The sequence below is a fragment of the Lagenorhynchus albirostris genome, chromosome 14 (genome assembly GCF_949774975.1).
Source record: "Lagenorhynchus albirostris chromosome 14, mLagAlb1.1, whole genome shotgun sequence".
Taxonomy (NCBI): domain Eukaryota; kingdom Metazoa; phylum Chordata; class Mammalia; order Artiodactyla; family Delphinidae; genus Lagenorhynchus; species Lagenorhynchus albirostris.
Genome location: NC_083108.1, coordinates 26,654,970 through 26,672,817, shown reverse-complemented (window position 1 = coordinate 26,672,817; position 17,848 = coordinate 26,654,970). Strand labels below are relative to the sequence as shown.

The window sequence follows — 17,848 nt, the reverse complement described above, 5'->3', positions numbered from 1 at the left end:
AGCAGAAATGTGTTCTCCATTGAGAGGGAGTTGGGGAGTAAGAACAGGAGGCCAAAGAAGAGGGAGGAGAGGAGGAGCCAGATAGATGGACTGAGGCTGGGGCCACATGAAGCATCCCCCTTGGGAGGTTGGCCAGTGGGTTAGCCAGAGGACACCCAACATTACATTTGAGATTGCTTGTTTGGAATGTTTTCCATCCCTTTCCCATCTCTTCCCACATCACTCTGGAATGCATTATATGATCACTGATGTCAAGGAAAGGTCTGCATCTAATCTAGGTGGTTAAGGGTTATAAAACAGAAACATGCTCAGAAGCTCAAAAGTCTGAAGGCCGCGGGATCATGAAAATGTTAGCCCCTGGGAGCTTGCAGAGATCATAGGAAAGGCTTTGGACTTCCCAAAATGCAGATCCGTGGAATCCAAGCCATTTTATCTGCATCCCATAGGGCAGGCCAGACCCAGCCAGGCAGTTTGTGCATGAATATTTTTTTTATTTATTTAATATAATCTTATTTTAAACACACTCATGGATATTGGCATTGAAAGAACTTTTTTTTTTTTTTTTTTTTTTTTAATAAGAGGGTTATTAGTGTTCAGATTCCTTTGCTGTGACTCCGGACCTTGACAGAGCTAGTTTGCTTAGAGAGAGACAAGTCTATGTAGCTAATGGATCTGTTTCCAGGTGTGAGCACATCTCAGATCCCACCTGCCCTAGCCCTCCAGCCCTCAGGGACCCTCCTTCCTTAGTGGAAGCCTGCGGTCCTCCATGCCCTCCTGCTCCCTGTATACTGTCAATTCAGCACTCCACCCAAATTAGTCTAGATCTTGGTTTCTGAGCCCTTCCTGTGAGCCCCTATGCTTACATTGCCACTCTTGTCATACACAGACAGGCCAACGCTGCCCAAAGATGGGCCCCAAGTGGCCATGCCTTCTTCACAAGAGCTGGGAGCCTCCCCACATTGGGCTGTGCTGCTTCAGCCTAGTCCAGCCTCCTCCCCAAACACACACACACACACACATGGCCACAGCCAGAGAGTCTTTGCTAAATGAGCCATTTGACTGGTTTTACTGGATGGAAATTGAGAGCTTTTCAAACAGTGACAGATACAAATTACCCTGATTATGTTCTTAGGCATAAGTCACACCACTTCAAGATCACTCAAGGACAGCCACATACATACAAGCTAGAATTATGCTGCAGGAGTTCGTATAAACCCCTGCTCCTCAACAAAATTTGCATGACAATAAGATAACGGCTGCAGCCCCATCTCCCCAACGCTTTGGAATGGCACAGAGTGTTTCTCTCCAGGGCAAACAGAGGGAGCAAATCAACCAGAGGAAGGGAGGGATTTTTTTTTTTTTTAAGCAATGCTCCAGCTCCACACCCAGATCGAGTTTCTCTACATCGCAGCAAACAACATCTCAGTCTCCCTTTTCTTCTCCAATGGGAAAGGCTCTACAGAACACAGTGCCATGTGATGCGGCCCTTGAGAGAGGAAAGCAAGGGAGGGATGGGGCTGCAGAGCACATGCATGTCACGCCCGCGTGGCCACTTTGTCTTCACACACGGTGGCCACTTAGGGATGAGTCCGTGCCACCAGCCCCTCGGAGGTACTCCGCTGGCTGCCTTCACATGCACTCCTGGAAACTGCCATTAAGCCTGGCTGAAAGCACGTGCAGGCGCAGGGCAGGGAGCACGCGGCTGCAGGGCCAAGGTTTCCGCAGCTCCCCTGTGGTCCGCCATCATCTGTCCTGGCTTCACTTGGGGAGCAAGGTGGCAGGGGCTTCTGAATCCGAACCGTAGCACTGAACAGTTGAACGCTCATTGAGTTAAAGTGTTAGTTTTAAAAAACACATATGCATTTACATATATTTCACAGTTCAAACAATACGGCTTTGAAGAAGAGTTATGGCTTTCTGAAGGGAGGTCAGTTGGGTCCAGAAAGGGAATTTTCAGGCCACCAAGACCCTGCTTCACCCCTAAAACATGTGTGCAGAACGTGGAAGCCTCAGGGAGGACCAGCTGTCCCCCAAACCTTGGGAAGAGGGACTGGCTCAGAAGCCTGCCACAGTGGGGCCAGGGTCCTGCCCGAGAAGGTGCAGGAGGGCTGGCAGGAGCTGTCACTTGGGATCCCAGCAGCACCCCCCGCACCCCGCAAACGGCCACAGCACCAGGGGGCTGCGTCGCTGTGTCTGCTGCCAACGCCCTCCACACTCTTGCTTTGCCGCGGCCTTGGGTGACCCTCTGCCCAGGGCAGCTGCCAGCTTCCGCACACCAGGTACAGCCCCCATGCTTGGGGCCTGGAGGGGAACGAAGGCCAAAAAGGCGCCTCCTCACCGACGCTGGGCAAGGCATGAGGCCAGGGGTAAAGCTCAGGCCTGAACCACACTGCAGTCAGCCTGACAACCCAGAGGGAAGAAAACACAAGGGCTTCAGGGGTGAGAGCAAGACACGGTTGTCTCCCCCTGCCCCTTGGGGAGCTTGGGCACCCAACCGGAGCTCACCACCATTCCATGTGACCCGGGGCATGCCTCCGTCACCTTCCTGGGCCTCAGTCCAGTCGGGATGCCACCACCTGCCTTACCCTCCTCCTAGGAACACAGCGAGGGCTGGTGAGAAATTAGATGATGAAGACGTGTAGAAAGTAGAAGTGTTCACTTTCATAAGAATATGAAAAAAATAGTCATATTCTTAAAATCACAAATAAATCCAGGCCGAGTCACAGCAGAGCCTGCCCTGGCCCCGGCTGAGATCCGCATCCCCCTCCCACGAGCAATAGAGACACAACAGGTGAAAGCAGAGGTGCAGGAAGAAGACACTCCGGCCACCACAACCAGCCCCGCTGCACGTCCCCTTTAAGACGGGAAAGTAGAAGGGGTGCCCTTCTCCCTCCTCCTCGGGGGCGGGGGGGGGGGGCAGCAAATGTCAGAGGGAAACTAAGTCTAAAAGAGTGAGTTTGCCCATCTCATGAAGCCTATATTATCCGATAATGAACTAGTTCACCTGCCTGAACTTCAAGATAACTAAGGGCTAATCCTTTAAGCACCAAGGCATCTATGAATGTGTTTTAAGTGTTTGGGGATGGAAATAATTCCAAGTGGATAAAACGCTTCTCTGCCTTCTTAAACACAGTCTACCGAACGTTGTTTGAGCGTGTTCGTACCTCTACGTGGTTGTGGATACCGCAGGATGGGCTGCTCTGAGGGGTCATTTGTTGCCCTTGGGGTTATTACTACATATTGGGCCCTCCACGAAACTACTTGCCCCTCCACTAGCCTCAGATCACTTGGTATTTTCTGAGATGTATAGATTTGGTCTTTTTAATGCCATTATTATTAGTCTATTAGCGGCCACTTCTTGCTAAATCTAGCACCTGTTATCATTCTCTTAATTTGCTTTATTATTAGAAACCAGAATCAAGTTCACTAGATTTGAATTTAAAATTAAAGTGAATGCCATGAGGGATTTGCTGTTAGCAAAATATTTGGTCTTTGATACAGAGCTTTATAGCAGCTACTTTGGGGCTTAAAATTAATTTTCCTTTACCTGAGTCCACAGCTGCCTGGGGCTGAGCGAACTTGCTGGGTAAGTGGCCCTGGGAAGTGAGGTGTGCTTTGACCTTGTTTCAATAACACAGTAACTATTTCCTCCCTTAACAAATTTTTGTGGCTGAATGAGGAATTGTGAGCTGCCGTGGGGATAAAGTGCTCGCTGGGACCACACTGCTGGGGGCATCTTCAGAGGGAAGGGGCAGGGGACTTGCCTCCAGTTGGAGACAGAAGAGATTGAGGCAGGTTCCAGGCACTAGCTCGCTGGTTGCAACTGGAGCCTTTTCCAGCGGAAGGTGGGAAAGGAAGGCGGAACATAATGCAGGTGTGAGCCCTGGGTCACATTAGCCCATTTCTGTGAGATGTTTCCTCATCACCACCTTCCTTTTTTGTTTTCCATGGGCATGGTAGGCAGAGTGCCTGGTCCAGCTTTGTGTTAAAGAGAGCATTGTTGTGCTCTGATCTTACCCCAACATCAGTTACAGGGTGACCCTCAGCTGGTCACAGGCTGGTTCCAAGCTCCAGAGACCCAACCCCTTAGCTCTGATCCCAGAATGCAGCCTGATCCTGGGCACAGATGAATTCTTAATTCAGGTACTCTGAGCCTACTAACCCTGGGAGAAGAAATCTACGTAACTTTGCTTTAAAAAGATCTCTAATGTTTATTTAAATGTTGAAAATGTTCAGAAAAAGAGCTGTTTGGTACCTTTCAGAAATCTCAAGCATGAATCGATGCTCCCAACCCCTAACCAGGAAACAAATGCAGCAGAGCAGGGCTGAGCTTCTTACAATATCATGTAGAGCAGGGCTCCTCAACACGTAGTCCCAGGAGCAGCCTCAGCACCGCTTAGGAACCAGCGAGGACGCTCCACGCCAGGCTCGCCCAATCAGACTCCAGGGAGGGGCCCAGGAACCAATGAGCTCTCCAAGTGATTCTGACACAGGAGCTGCTGACCTAGAACAACAGTTCTCAACCTCGGCTGCATAGTGGAATTATTTGGAGAGTCAGAAAAGCCCTCATACTCAGATCACACCTCAGACCAACTGGGTCAGAACTTCTGGGCGCAAAGTTCAGGCACGAGTGGGTCTTAAAGCTCTTGAGATGACGCCGATGTGCCGCCAAGGCAGAGACCTTCTGCCTCAGGACAATGAGCCTCAACCACTGCGCAAGAGTCACTCAAGGAGATTTTAAAAATAAGAATATGGGGTCCCGTCCCCAGGCCAAGTGAATCAGATTCTCTGAGAAGATGAGGATCTGGAATGGGGGTGGGGTTTTTTGTTTTGGTTTGGTTTGGTTTTTTTTGCAGTATGCGGGCCTCTCACTGCTGTGGCCTCTCCCGTTGCGGAGCACAGGCTCCGGACGCGCAGGCTCAGCAGCCATGGCTCACGGGCCCAGCCGCTCCGCGGCATGTGGGATCCTCCCGGACCGGGGTACGAACCCGTGTCCCCTGCATCGGTAGGCGGACTCTCAACCACTGCGCCACCAGGGAAGCCCATGGGGGTGGTTTTATAAAGATCCCCAGGTGAATCCAATGTGCATATAAGGTTGAGAACCATAATTCTAGAGGAAATAAAACTTTTACCTCAAAGCTGAGCAAGTCATTTAGTTGAAAAAAAAATGAGTTACTTGGTTGCCAAGGGAACCGTCCCCCTACTGGAAAGAGAGACAGTCACTGATTTCTGGCTTTTGTGCCAAGAGCTAAGTCATGGTAATATATGTATGTATGTATGTATGTATGGATGGATGGATGTATGGATGTATGGATGTATGTATGTTTGTCTCTCTCTCTCTCTCTAGTGAAAAAAAGAAGGTTCACTGAAGAGACCATGCAGGGGAAATATCTAAACACTTATAGAAGCTGTGCTGTTGCCTCTTAGGACACTGGCTGGCCAGCACAGCTGAGCCAAGCTAGCAAAGCAAGACCAGGTCTGTTCTGACCCTCAGCAAAGGATGCTGAGGCTGCCAGAGCTAGGGACCAACCAAGGGCCCAGGACAACTGCTCCAGGCAAAAATCAAAATCAGAATCCTATTATAGGGACACTAAAAACAGTTCATGTCATTTGAGAACAGCTTATATCTAAATGATTCTACATGAAATAAGCCAGTCGCAAAAAGTCAGATATTGTACAATTCCATTCATACGAGGTCCCTAGAGTGGTCAAATTCAAAGAAACAGAAAGCAGAGTGGTGGTTGCCAGGAACTGGGAGGAGGGGAAATGGGGAATTGTCCTTTATTGGGTATAGAGTCTGAGTTTTGCAACTAAAAAAGAACTCGAGATTGGCCGCACAACTTAACACTACTGAACTGTACACTTAAAAATGGCTAGGATGGTAAATCTCATGTATATTTTACCATAGTTGAAAAATAGAAAAAAAAAATCTCTGATAGTGTCGAGGCCAAAACAGATTTCCTAAATCTTATAGATTCCTGAGCAGTTAATTTTTGTTGCTAATTTAATAGTGGACTATATTTTATGTTCATATTTCCAGAACTCGCTGAAGTTATGTGCCAGATTCTTGGTTTTGCTCTTTTATCACTTAAGACTCCAGTCTGAATATCAAGCCAGACGTCACCACTCACCTGGCAGTAGCCACTGACCCACAAGCGGTGCAGAGCCCAGTTCTCCAGCCGACATGGGCTCTAAGACCACCCACCGGGGGATGTCACAGTGCTGGTTGCTCAGCATCACCACCCCTCCCCCAGGCTCTGAGTCCAGAGGCAGGGGTTTTAACAAACACTCAGGGGATTCTGATATAGGTGATCTACAGTCTACCCTTTGAAGAACACACTGCTTTATCAGGACGCCTTGTAGGATGTAATCAACCTCAGACTGTCCTGGCTTGCCCAGCCCTCCAAAGAACAAGAGAACAGGGCACACCCTGGGCTTCAGCACACCCCGAGCCTGGCCTCACCTGGCTGTAAGCCACAGCCAGCCTCCTCCTAGAAGGGTGCCCTGGTTGCAGGGAGAGCGGCCAGGGTGTGTGTTGAACTCAGAGCAGCACCGTCCCCTCCCCACAGGGAGACCCCCAAGCTCCTGCCTTCCACTGGGCAACTGGAGTGGACATTTTGCAAAGCTCAGCTCATCTGTTTCCCAGCCGATAAATAAAGCACTTTGCACTTGTTCTTGAGCCATTATTGAAGTCCCTCGTGTACTTCTACCCAGCCTGTACCTCGGCACAGCAGTTTCAGATCCTGACAAATCTCTATGGTTCTGAAGGAGGGAAGGACAAAAAGAAAATCTTTCCCTCTTTTGTTTAAACTAGAGAAAGAGGGTTGAAGAACAGGCAAGAAGCAGACGAGAAAGATTATAATGGGAGGAGGCAAAAAGAAGGTAGCGGAGACTGGGTGATGGAAGCGACAAGCAACTGCAACAGGGACATTTCAGCCTCCTGCGTCCCAAACTCCCCAAAAGCAGGTGGGCAAGTCTTTGTATAGCTCAGTGCTTCCCACACAGAAGGTACCAGGCAAAAAAATAATGAGCAGAGTACTCTCTTAAGCTGACAATTACCCCAGGGTGTTACTCGGTTTATTAACGGGGTCTCCTGAACCACTGGAACCCACCAGCTAACAGAGACCCCATCGCTATAGTTAACACATGGCTCTGTGCCAGTGCTGAGGGCCCCAAGATGAGCCAGATACAATGCATTCTCCTGGGGAAAGGACAGGCCCTCGGCCAAGGACACACGTAGTATGCTGTGAGGACGTCCTAATAGAAGTCAGTGATGGTTGCTACAGAAGCACAGAGAGTGCCCAGCCCAGCTTCGCAGAGGGGAAGAGGCGGAGACCATCACCTGACATTATCTGCAAAAGTGGTGGGGTAAAGGGGAGGAGGGAGGAGGTTGGAATGTGGAGCCACTCCAGGCATTTCCAGTAGCTTGTGCAAAGGCACAGAACCTAGAGGAGTATTAGAGGGATGGTGCTGGCAGGAGGGTCTCTGGAAAGGTGAGTGAGCCAGCTTGGGACATACTCTGCACATCTGGGTAGGGAATCTGGACTATATGGTATAAGATGGCAACAGGCTCCACCAAAGGTGTTTCCAGAAGTTAATTCTCTAGAAGCAGAATGGTCAGTCAAAAGGGTCTGAGTTAGGGCAGTGGCAGAAGCAATGCAGGTAGGGAATGAATTCAAGGGATATCTATGAATCAGAATTGATAAAATTTGGTGAACAAATAGACATAGAAAGTGAAGAAGGAAGAGCCAAGAGTGACCCAGGTTTGGGGCTGAAGGGCCATTGATGTGGTAGAGCCATTCAGCAGGGGAAGAAAGGAGGAAGAGGGAAGCTGCTCTCTGCGTGTCTAGTTTGTGCCGGCACTGTGCTAGGCATTGTGCAACCCTATTCCACAGCTGGTGAGGCTGGTGTCCTGGCCTCAACCTCAGATGATGAGTCAGAGCCTCCAGGGGCTTTGGTAGCTCCCCCAAGGTCACTAGTAAGTAAGGGCACATGACTTTGAGCCCAGATTGCCCTTTTAACTGTACCAGTTGAGGACATGTTGAGGTCTGAGATGCTGAGCAGGTACAGACATTCAGACGGCCATGGCAAGCGTGTTCCTGATGTTCCCAGGGAGAAATGGCCTCCAGGAGACGGGTGTAATATGCAAGGACAGGAGAGATTTGAGGCTGCGAACAGATGTGATTTCTGCAGAAATGCTCCTCGAAAGAGAAAGGAACCCTGAGGAAGCTTCACGGAAGATGAGTCCACAAAGAAGCCTGAGCAGAAGCGTTCAGAGAGGAAAGTCGGGGGAAAGTGGTTCCTTATAAAAAAACAAAAAGGAAGAGAGGACTCAAAAGACCAGTGTGGTCACCCTGTCACACGTCACATGGATGTTGAGGATGAGGCCTGACGTGGATCCACTGCTTTGACAATTACAGTTATTCTGCCAACCTTCGGAATTCAGGACTGACCCCGGCATGGCCAGGTGTTCCTCTCGTGCTAACTGTCCCTGAGCCCAGACTTGCTAGCACTCAGCTCAGCTCCTACGGGTGCCTGGGGGACTCAGTTCAGCATCTGGACATGTCCACCGGACCATAAGCTCCAAGAGGGCTGGGGCTACATTCTGCTCATCACTAGTTCAACGGCCCCTCGCACGATGCCCAGCACAAAATGAGCGCTAACAATTTGCTGAATGCCTGGCTGAAGCCAGCTCTGTGCTGTCCTTCAGTCGTCAGGAAGTGCTGCCACTGCTTCCCCCCTTCTCCACTTACTCAGCAGAGTCAAGGGCAATGGGCGCCCTGCTCTCTGCAGCACCAGGTGATTAGTGGGCAGAGCTGCTGCAGCAGCAGTGCTGAAACGGTCTCAGAGGCCACATCTGACCTTGCGCCACCTTCCTTTTTGCTTGGCTGAGCACCAAGTCGTTTACTTGTTTTTGCTGCCTTTCAAGCCTGGAGCAGTGGGCTTAGCACAAAGGAAGACACGATGGTTGCTTTGTTTTGGGGAATTGATTTCCCTTATACAAGAGTGTCACTGGTAGTCTGCATGGTGGGATGGGGGTGGAGTTGCGAGGAAAGTGGTGGGGTGGGGCTTCCTGAGTCAACACCCAGGTCTCTTCGAGCCTTTGAAAGGGTGTATTGCCTACAAACACTGGCTGCAGGAGAAAAGTGTAGCCTGGCAGTCAGGAGGCTGAGTCCCAGTTGAGTCACTAGCCGGCCATGTGGCCTTGGGCAAGTCCCCCAACATGCTATCTTTTAATATGTACCCCTTCTGCAAAATGTGGAGACGGCCTCAACTCCCCTGCATACATTGCACTGTGGGTGCATCTGTACTGCGGCCAGGGCCAGGGCTGGGTGGGTGGGGGAGCACCTACAAGCAGCCTCCCTCCTGGACCCATAACAGCCTCCCAGAGCACTGTCCCTAGAGCGGGGCCCAGCACCAACCTACAGTGGCCTCTCAGTCAGGATTCCTCTTGTTCCAGCCCTGGTGACACTGGCTAGGAAGCAGCTAAGACAGGTTTGGAGCACAGGCTTTGGGGTTCTACAGACGCGGGTGCGGTTTCCTCCACCGGGTGCTTGGCCATCAGCCAGACACTGAATGGCTCTGAGCCTCAGTTTCCCCACCTGCCCAATGGAGTCTCTTACCCAAGGGGGTTTTGTGATGATCACAGGAGACAGTGCAAAGAAAGTGCCCAGTGTAGGGTCTGACACAGAATAAGCGTACAGTAAATCTTAGCTATTATAATAATAAATATTATTTATGGCTTAGATCCATACATCATTAGTACTTCCAAAAACTTAAATAAAATTAAAGATTACAGAGACCCTAGGGATATTTTTTAAGCCTTTAGTTGTAGAGATGAAGAAACGGAGACCCTAAGGGAGGGGAAGGGACTTGCCCTAAGACCCAGCGACTTAAACAGGACCGAGAGCAAGGAGTCCAGCTCCTTCACAGGATGGGTCATGAGGCTCCATCCCCAGCCCCTACAAGGGACCTGGCTGGGGCAGACACCAGCCCATGACACCCTTGGCTGTGAGACCCATGGTATTTGACTCACCAAGGCTCTTGCCCCCAAACACTGCCCCACCTGGAACATAAACAGAGGGCTTCTGGCAGAGGGCTCTGTCCTCAGCAGGCATTCAACAGAGCCCCTGGCACGACTTGACCCAGGTCACCTCCCTGTTCTGGGCCTGTTTCCTTATGTGGGACAAAATGGTCTTTAAGAGCCTTCCAGTTCTGACATTCTGTAGTTTCCAGAAATGGGCTCAATTAACCACAAACAAGTGGCTGGAAACCTCAGTTAACTGGAATCTTTCCAGCCACTCCTTCCTTGGGAGAAACAGGCAGAGCACAGGGAAGCATAACCACCCACCGTCCTTAGTAGTGTTTCCTGGTTCGCCAAGTGCTTGAGCCTAATTTACCTCATTGGCTACTTCCTTGCTCTGCAGACAAGCAGACGGGTTCAGAGCAGCCCCAGGTTCTCCCAGTGAGGACCAGAGCTCAGAAGCAAGGCCAGCATCTAGAGCAGTGTCGTGCATGGAGTACTTGCTCTATATTGGCCCACCAACATGAAATCCAGGCAAGAGGAAGGGGTTCTGCCCTGGATGGGGAGCCTGGGGGCCCGGGACAAGGCCTGTGCCCACCTGTCTCTCACCAGCTGGGCCTATTGCTCTGCCTGTAAAATGAGGTGATCAGATGAAAGGTCCCGTTCCCTGCTGTGCTCTCACAGTCCCTCCCCCTCTGAACACCCAGTGGGCGGGGCCAGAATTTGCCTATGGTCTGCCCTCCACTCCTAGAAGACAGAGATACTGCCTTTATGTGTCACCTTGTCTTCCCAAGCCCAACCCCAAACCAAAGCAGAATAGGCTTCTGGAAATATTTATGGGAAGGAGGGGAGAAAGGAGGAAGGGAAGAAGGGTGAGAGCAAAGAAGGGAGGGGGGAGGGAAGGAGGGAGGAGGGAGGGAGCTGAAGGTCTTTCAGAACTAATACTCTACGATTCCACAAAGCTAAATTCTAAGGCAATTCATACCACGCAAAATTCTAAGGCAAAACACCACGGGGGAAGCAAAGGGATGTGAAATGACATGTGAACCCCTTTTAGCCTAGGTACAGCTGACTTCCCAAAGCAGAGGCCCTGTGGGTCCGTGCGTGTGAAGGCCACCAGGCTGAGTGCTGTGGGAAGTCCCGCCTTTACAGTAGAACCTCAGTGATGCTGGTGTCAGAGACCATGGCTCACTTCCATCGCTAAGCTCACCAGTCACATGTCAGCGTTTTCCAGTCTGGAGCCTTACGGTTCCAATTCAGGAACATTATACAGCAGGATTGTGCGGTATTCAGGAACACACAGAGGGATGGATCTTATAAATAACTCCTGGTTAAAACAGAGCTGAAGATAGGGAGACAGAAGAGGAAGCAAGTCGCTAAGCACTTATTGAGTCGGTAACATTGGCTTGGAAAACTTAGTGCAAATGGCTGGTCTGGTTTATTTCCTTCTCATCAGAAGATCAAATGCAGGATTGAACTCGGAGGCACCAAGACTTATGTGTGTGCCTGCGGATGCGTTTGAAGGGTGTGGCTCTCCTTGGCTGACGGTGTCTCGGCGAAGATCGGAACACACAGGCCTTGCATCAGATCTCACAGTGCCGCTTGATGGACTTGGTTGGTGGAACCTTGGTTGGTAATCTCTGGACCTCTCTGAGCCACTGTCCCCACAGGAAGGTCTGGCCGCTGGGTTGGCCTCTAAGCTCTGAGGTTCTCTACAACAATTCAGGGCTGAGGCCTGGGTATAAGGCTCAGGAACCCAAAATCCTGAGTTAAATCTTAACCATGCTCATACGTCCTGTCTCCCTCTTTTCCGTTCCCGCTGGGGCCTTCCTCTAGCTGCAAAGAGGCCATACAGTTTGTGCTCTCTTGGTTGCTAAAACTGAGTGGAAATGTGCTTGATTCACTCGCAATCCCCAGGGCCGCGACCTTGAGCTGTGGCCCAGCAGTGCGCTACCCATGCGCAGGTGGGGGGCGCTCGGCATGGAGCTGACTCCGCCTGGCCCCCAGCCCAGCCTCCCAGCCCACAGGACACAAGCCCGAAGCCGAGCGTCCGAGGGCGTGCCAGCCTCAGCGCCAGGCCTTCGCCCTGCCCTGCGGGTGGGCGGGCGAGGAGGAGCGAGGTTCCGTGTGCCGGGCTGGCGGGCAGCCTGCGCCGCCCTCAGCAGCAGTTGCAGGTGCCCGTGTGCACGCGCAGGATGCCGCGGCTGTGCAGGTGCAGGAAGTTGAAGATCTCGGAGGGCATGGCGTGGAAGCCCGGGCGGGGCTTGACGTTGTCATAGTAGTGGTGGGTGATGTAGAGGCCCGAGGGGTTCATGGGGAAGGCCCAGAAGCCGAACAGGTGCACCTCCTCGCACAGTTCCAGCGCCGCCGTGACCAGGATGAGGCCGGTGCTGATGCGCTTGGCGCGCACCCCGAGGCTAAGCCAGTAGCGCGACACGTTGACCAGGTACTGTGGGTGGAAGTAGTACACGGCCTGCGGCGACTCGAAGTCGTCCAGCACGTACTTGACGCGGATGGACACGTCGGTGTTGCGCGTGTTGTAGAATGCAGGCAGCAGCACGGACGCGTTCTCGTACACCTGCAGCACCCGGTAGAAGGGCCGCCGCCACTTCTCCAGCTTGTGGAACCTGGCGGGGGCGCAGGGTGAGACGGGGCCCCGGGAACCCTCCGTTTGCCCCACCCCTGCACCCTGGGGTCTTTTCAAAGAACGTAGGAGCCCCTCAAGGCCACCCCCCCCTTCTTTCGTCTCAGTCACTTAGCAAATGAATGTCCACCTTCCTCCGGGACGGCTATATTTTTGTAAGTGAGTGCCGGAGAGGGCAATCTGGACCCAAAGGGACAAATATCTAGTGTGTGGTTGCAGGGGAAGGGTAATACTTAACCCATACGGCTGAGGGTGCCCGGGGCAGGCTCAGAGGGGAAGGGGCGAGGGAGTGGAGGCTTTCCCTAGAGCCCTCAGGACTCACCTGTCCTGCCTTCCCCAAGGACTCACCTGTCACTGCCTTCCCCCAGTGAAGAACACCAAACCAGCTGCCTGTCCTCTGAGCCCTTCCTCCCCTCGCTCGCCTTTCTCTTTACACCGAACAGCCCTCCCAGCTGGCTCACTGCGCACCTCTCTGAATGCCCCCTCACTCAGCTGACTCCTTGTAAATGTGCCCGGGCATCTGACCGGGTTTAACAACTCCCCCTCCTCTTACCCTTCATCTGACCTGGAGGTGTGACTATGCCCCAGTTGGAGTTTTAACCCCATCAGCCCCTCCCCCAGGCCTCCCAGACAGACCCCAGGAGGGGAGTCAGGAGCGGGGGTTGAGGTCTTTGCATGAGGCTTCTCCCCACTGCCGGCGGACACACTGTGTAGGGAGCTGCCTGCCCCCGTCACACACTGGAAAGCTCTCTGGCCCATCTCTAGGGAAAGAGAGTCTAGACCAGTGCTGTCCAAAAGAAATATAATGCAGGCCACAAATGTAATTTTAAATGTTCTAGGAAGCACATTTAGAGAAGTAGAAAGAAGTAGGTGAAATTAATTTTTACAATAGATTTTATTTAACCTGATATACCCCGAATACTATCATTTTAATATGTAATCAATATAAAAATGTAATAAGGCACGGCCCATCCTCTTTTTCATATTAAGCTTTTAAATCAAGTGTGTGTGTTGCACTTACAGACGGCACATCTCAACTGGATCGTGCCCAGTGGCCACACATGATGAATGGCTATCATATTGGACAGCACAAGTTTAGAAAGAGGGCCACTGACCTCTCTGTGATGATGCTGGGGTTCACCGTGACCACATCTGTCTTCACCCCTACATCCATGGTGTACTTCTCCGAGATGGGGGGTAGGTTGCACCTGCAGAAGAGATAAGGCAGCCCGACTGCATGTGGTATGTCATTCTAGATAGAGCTGGGGAGCTGGGGTGTGGCGAAGAAAGGGCTGGTGATCATGTGGGCAGAGGGACACAGAGGAAACCAGCTGGGTGGAATCTTCGTGCCTGGGCATGGAAGGGCAAGTTCAACCCCTTCCCTCACCAACCCTGGGTGACCCAATGGTTGTAGATACACGACCCATGAGATCCCACTGCAGCCTCAACCCAAGTCTCTTTGCTTTAAACTCTCATTTTCAACCTATCTTCTTCACCCAGGCTAAAGAGGTAAGAGAGGGTCCCCAAAGAGATAAGAAGGGCTTCTACATAAGGAAGAAGAAATACAAGGACAAGTGTCTAGCTTAGGTAAGGCCAGGGTGAAGCTCACATTGGTGTCAGCCACAAGACTACCCTGGTTCCAAGCGGTGCTTCCAGAAGAGTGGAACCCAGCCAGAGAGGTGGCTGCCCAGGCGACCTCACCAACAGATCTGCATGACCCCTGGGAGTCCTCAGTGTCTTCACATCTATTATGCCATTTGCTCCCATTCTGCAGATGTGGAGACTGAGGACCTGAGAGATTCAACCCCTTGCAAGGGACAGAGCTAAAGGGGGAAGGGACAACCCAGAGCATGAGGTCTGCAGGGGTGGGGAGTGGGGAGTAATCACGTAAATGGCAGCACTAGCAGGCTGGGGAACCAGAAAGGGGGCAGGCACGGAGGGGGAGGGCCATGGGGGTAGAAGTGGCAGGTGCAGACCCGGGGCAATTCTTACCGGAAGACAAAGTCGGCGCTGTTGATCTCCCTCCCGCAGCGGCTGTTCTTTAGGATGCCCCCATTGCCCACCACGGCACATTTCTTAAATTGGGACCGGTAGTACGGCATGTCCTGGGGAGACAGGGGCACAGCTGTCAGAGGCGATGCCCCCCCTGCCTTCATCTGGTGCTCTCACCTCTGCGCCCACGTCCACCTCCACTCCTCGTAGCCTCACAAGACAGCCTTGTAGTAAATGTGGGAGAAAAGTGGTTATCCCACTTTGCAGATGAAAAGAGAGGTCAAAAGCTTCGTTCTCAGTTCCACGGGCAATTAGGAATGAGCCAGAACTGGAAGCCAGATCTCCACAGCCTTTTTCTATAAGCCCTGGGATGCCTCCGGTTTCCAGAAAGACGAGAGTACGAGTTATGGCTAACCCTGCTTGCCTTTGGTTTTCCCAATGGAATCCCAGCTTCTTTTACTTCTAATCCACATATTTTAATGGTTAATGCAGACCTTCTGGGAGATGACAGCAGCAGAGATGTGGCAGAGCCACCAGGGACCAGGGCCCTAAACCTAGTCCTCACCCCTTTCAGCTCAGGGTAAGGTACAGACCCTCCCTCTGCTCCATGGGGAGGGCACAGGCCTGGGATAGAAAGGTCATATAGACTGGGACAGATGCCAGGACTTGGTAGCAGCAGAGACAACTGACGAGGGGTGGGCAAGCAATGCCACACCAGGGGAGCAGTGAGAGGCAGGGACACTGGGATCTCTGTCAAGAAAAAGCGTTGAGCACAGAGAGCCCAGGACTCACTCTAGTAATGATGACAGCCACGGGGGCATTGGGAGGGAGCATCCCCCAGCACTCCAACCTGGTCATACCTCGGCTGGTGGAGTTACCTTGGTCTGGGCGCTGGCTGCCCACAGAGACTCCCTGGGCATGCTTTCCAGGGGACCACAGGCAAGTAGGCAGGAAAAAGCAAATACTGGCCTGATTAGGAGACCTGGTTCTAGGCCACGTCCCCATTCTAGGCCTCGTGGGCATCCTGAGGCAGGTGGGACCAGGCAGGCTCAGGGCACGAGTGTAGACCTGGAGTCCAGGGTAGGGTGACCAACCATCCCAGCTGGCCCAGGACTAGGGCACTTTGCTTGGGATGCAGGACTTATATTTGGTCAAACCAGGATTGGGCACCCTAGTCAACGGACCCAGTTCAATCCTGGTTTTGCCCCACAATGAGGTGAGGAAACCACGGACAAGTGTTTTGAGCCCTTGGTGACTTGGTTTTGTAAATTTTGTAAAGCTTATTACAAATTAAACTTTGTAATTTGTAAAATAAGAATAGTAACGTGTATCTCCTGTGACTCTACATTTGAGATGATGTAAAGCAGAGCTTCTCAACTTGGCACTACTGATACTTTGGAGCAGCTCATTCCTTGTGGCGGGGCTGGCTGTGCAGTGTAGAATGCGTAGCGGCATCTCTGGCCTCTTCCCACTAGATGCCAGGAGCACCCCCCCCGCCGTCATGACAAGCAAGAGCATCTCCAGACGTTGCCAAATGTCTCCACCTCCCTGCCCCCCACGTTGAGAACCACTGGAGTAGATGAAAAGCTTACCCACTGCAGTGCTTGGCACAGAGGTGTCTCTGCAAGGGGACCAGGTGGTTATTATGGGATGGCCCTGAAGTTACCCGCCACCTCTGTCACGCAGAGGCTGCCGGGCAGCTTTCCTCCTATCTCACACCAGCTGGCCAGCCCTGCGTGACAGTGGCCCTGGTCAGCACCTGGGGCTTACGTTGGAACCAAGTGCCAGACAAGTGTCACGGAAAATCCCAGTACAATGGGATCATCAGCAATTAGGCTAAATCCAAAGGAGATGCTGCACCTGTCTGTGGGAGACTGTCCTTCCTCATGGCACATTTTCCCTGGAGGGCCAGGCTCCGGGAACCGGGACAGGGAAAACAAGGGCGTCTCATGGCCAGTGGGGGGAACTGCACTGTTTGACTTTGACCAGAGAAAGAATAAAAACAAAGTCTTTTTTGGAGAGATCATCAAGGGCTTTTTATGTTCTATGTCAGTGTTTCTCACACTTCTGTAAATCAAAAACTACCTGGGTACTTTCTGAAAATACACATTCTTAGCTCCATCCCAGAACCACAGAATCAGAATCTTCAGGGTCAGGGTAGGAGCCCAAGAAGCTGCATATTTTTCAACGCCCCCCCAAAAAACTCACCTTAGGGAAGTTTGGGAAATACTTCTACATCACATGCTCTAATTCGGGGGTGGTAAATTACGGCCTGTGGGCCACATCTGACCCTCCGCCTATTTCTGTACAGCCAGCAAGCTAAGAATAGATTTTATATTTTTTCAAGGGTGGGAAAAAGAATACTTTGTGATGTGTAAAACATATAAAATTCAAATTTCAATGTCTAATGGGAACTAAAGCGTTATTGGGATCCAGCCACACTCTGTTGCTTACTCGTGTCTGTGGCTGCTTCATGCTAGAACGATAAAGGTGAGTAGCTGTGACAGAGACCATATGGCCTGCGCGTTTGGCAACCCCTGTTCCACTTCCCTGGGCCTCAGTGGCCCATCCCCATGGCCCTCCTTGCATCCATATGTTATACCCGAGCTGTGTGTCACCCACTGGCATTACCTGCAAGTTCACCTGCTGTCACCAGTCTCCCGTTCCAGGCCTTGAAAGACCCACCTCGTAAAGACGACTCACACCCCATCGTCCTCCAGCGCTGCTGTGGGAGGGTATGTTTGACACCCGTCCACCTCCAGCTCCTCCCCATTGCTCCCCTCCCCCCCAGGCCCAGTCATACAAGTGCACTCTGGTGCTCAGAGCAAGAAGTAATTAGACTCCAATAAAGATATTTAAATAAATAAAAAAGAATGCAGGGAACCCCTGGGCTTTGCTTCATTCGCACTCCCTGGAGCAGGGCAGCCCAGCCCCGCACATTTCATCCAGCAAGAACTGAACCCGCCCCACCCCCTAGTTTGCTAGAACGCCAGCAGATCTACAAACTGGACCCACTAAACCCTGCCCTGGGCTGGCACTCTCCAGGGGGTGCCTATAATCACCTTGCATGGAACCTTCCTCTTCAGGTGGTAACCATCCTCATCTGCTGAACATACAGGCTCCAGGGTCCCTTCTCCAAGGGTCTGGTGCAACGACTAGGCCAGAAGCGCCTGCCTGCGCCTGGGTTC

At 51.9% G+C, this 17,848-nt stretch overlaps 1 protein-coding gene across 4 annotated transcripts in view; it reads right to left on the bottom strand.

Moving 5' to 3' along the window:
• Positions 1–10,846: 10,846 nt before the first annotated feature.
• The window catches only part of ST8SIA5 (ST8 alpha-N-acetyl-neuraminide alpha-2,8-sialyltransferase 5), a 119,990-nt gene continuing 112,988 nt past the window's right edge, over positions 10,847–17,848 (bottom strand). For all 4 annotated transcript variants that reach the window (XM_060170431.1, XM_060170429.1, XM_060170430.1 and 1 more), the window contains 3 exons: positions 14,661–14,773; positions 13,784–13,876; positions 10,847–12,651 (listed from right to left, as the gene is read on the bottom strand). In XM_060170431.1, the coding sequence (XP_060026414.1) occupies positions 12,183–12,651; positions 13,784–13,876; positions 14,661–14,773 (675 nt within the window). In that variant the 3' untranslated portion in view covers positions 10,847–12,182. The remainder of the gene's footprint in view (positions 12,652–13,783; positions 13,877–14,660; positions 14,774–17,848) is intronic.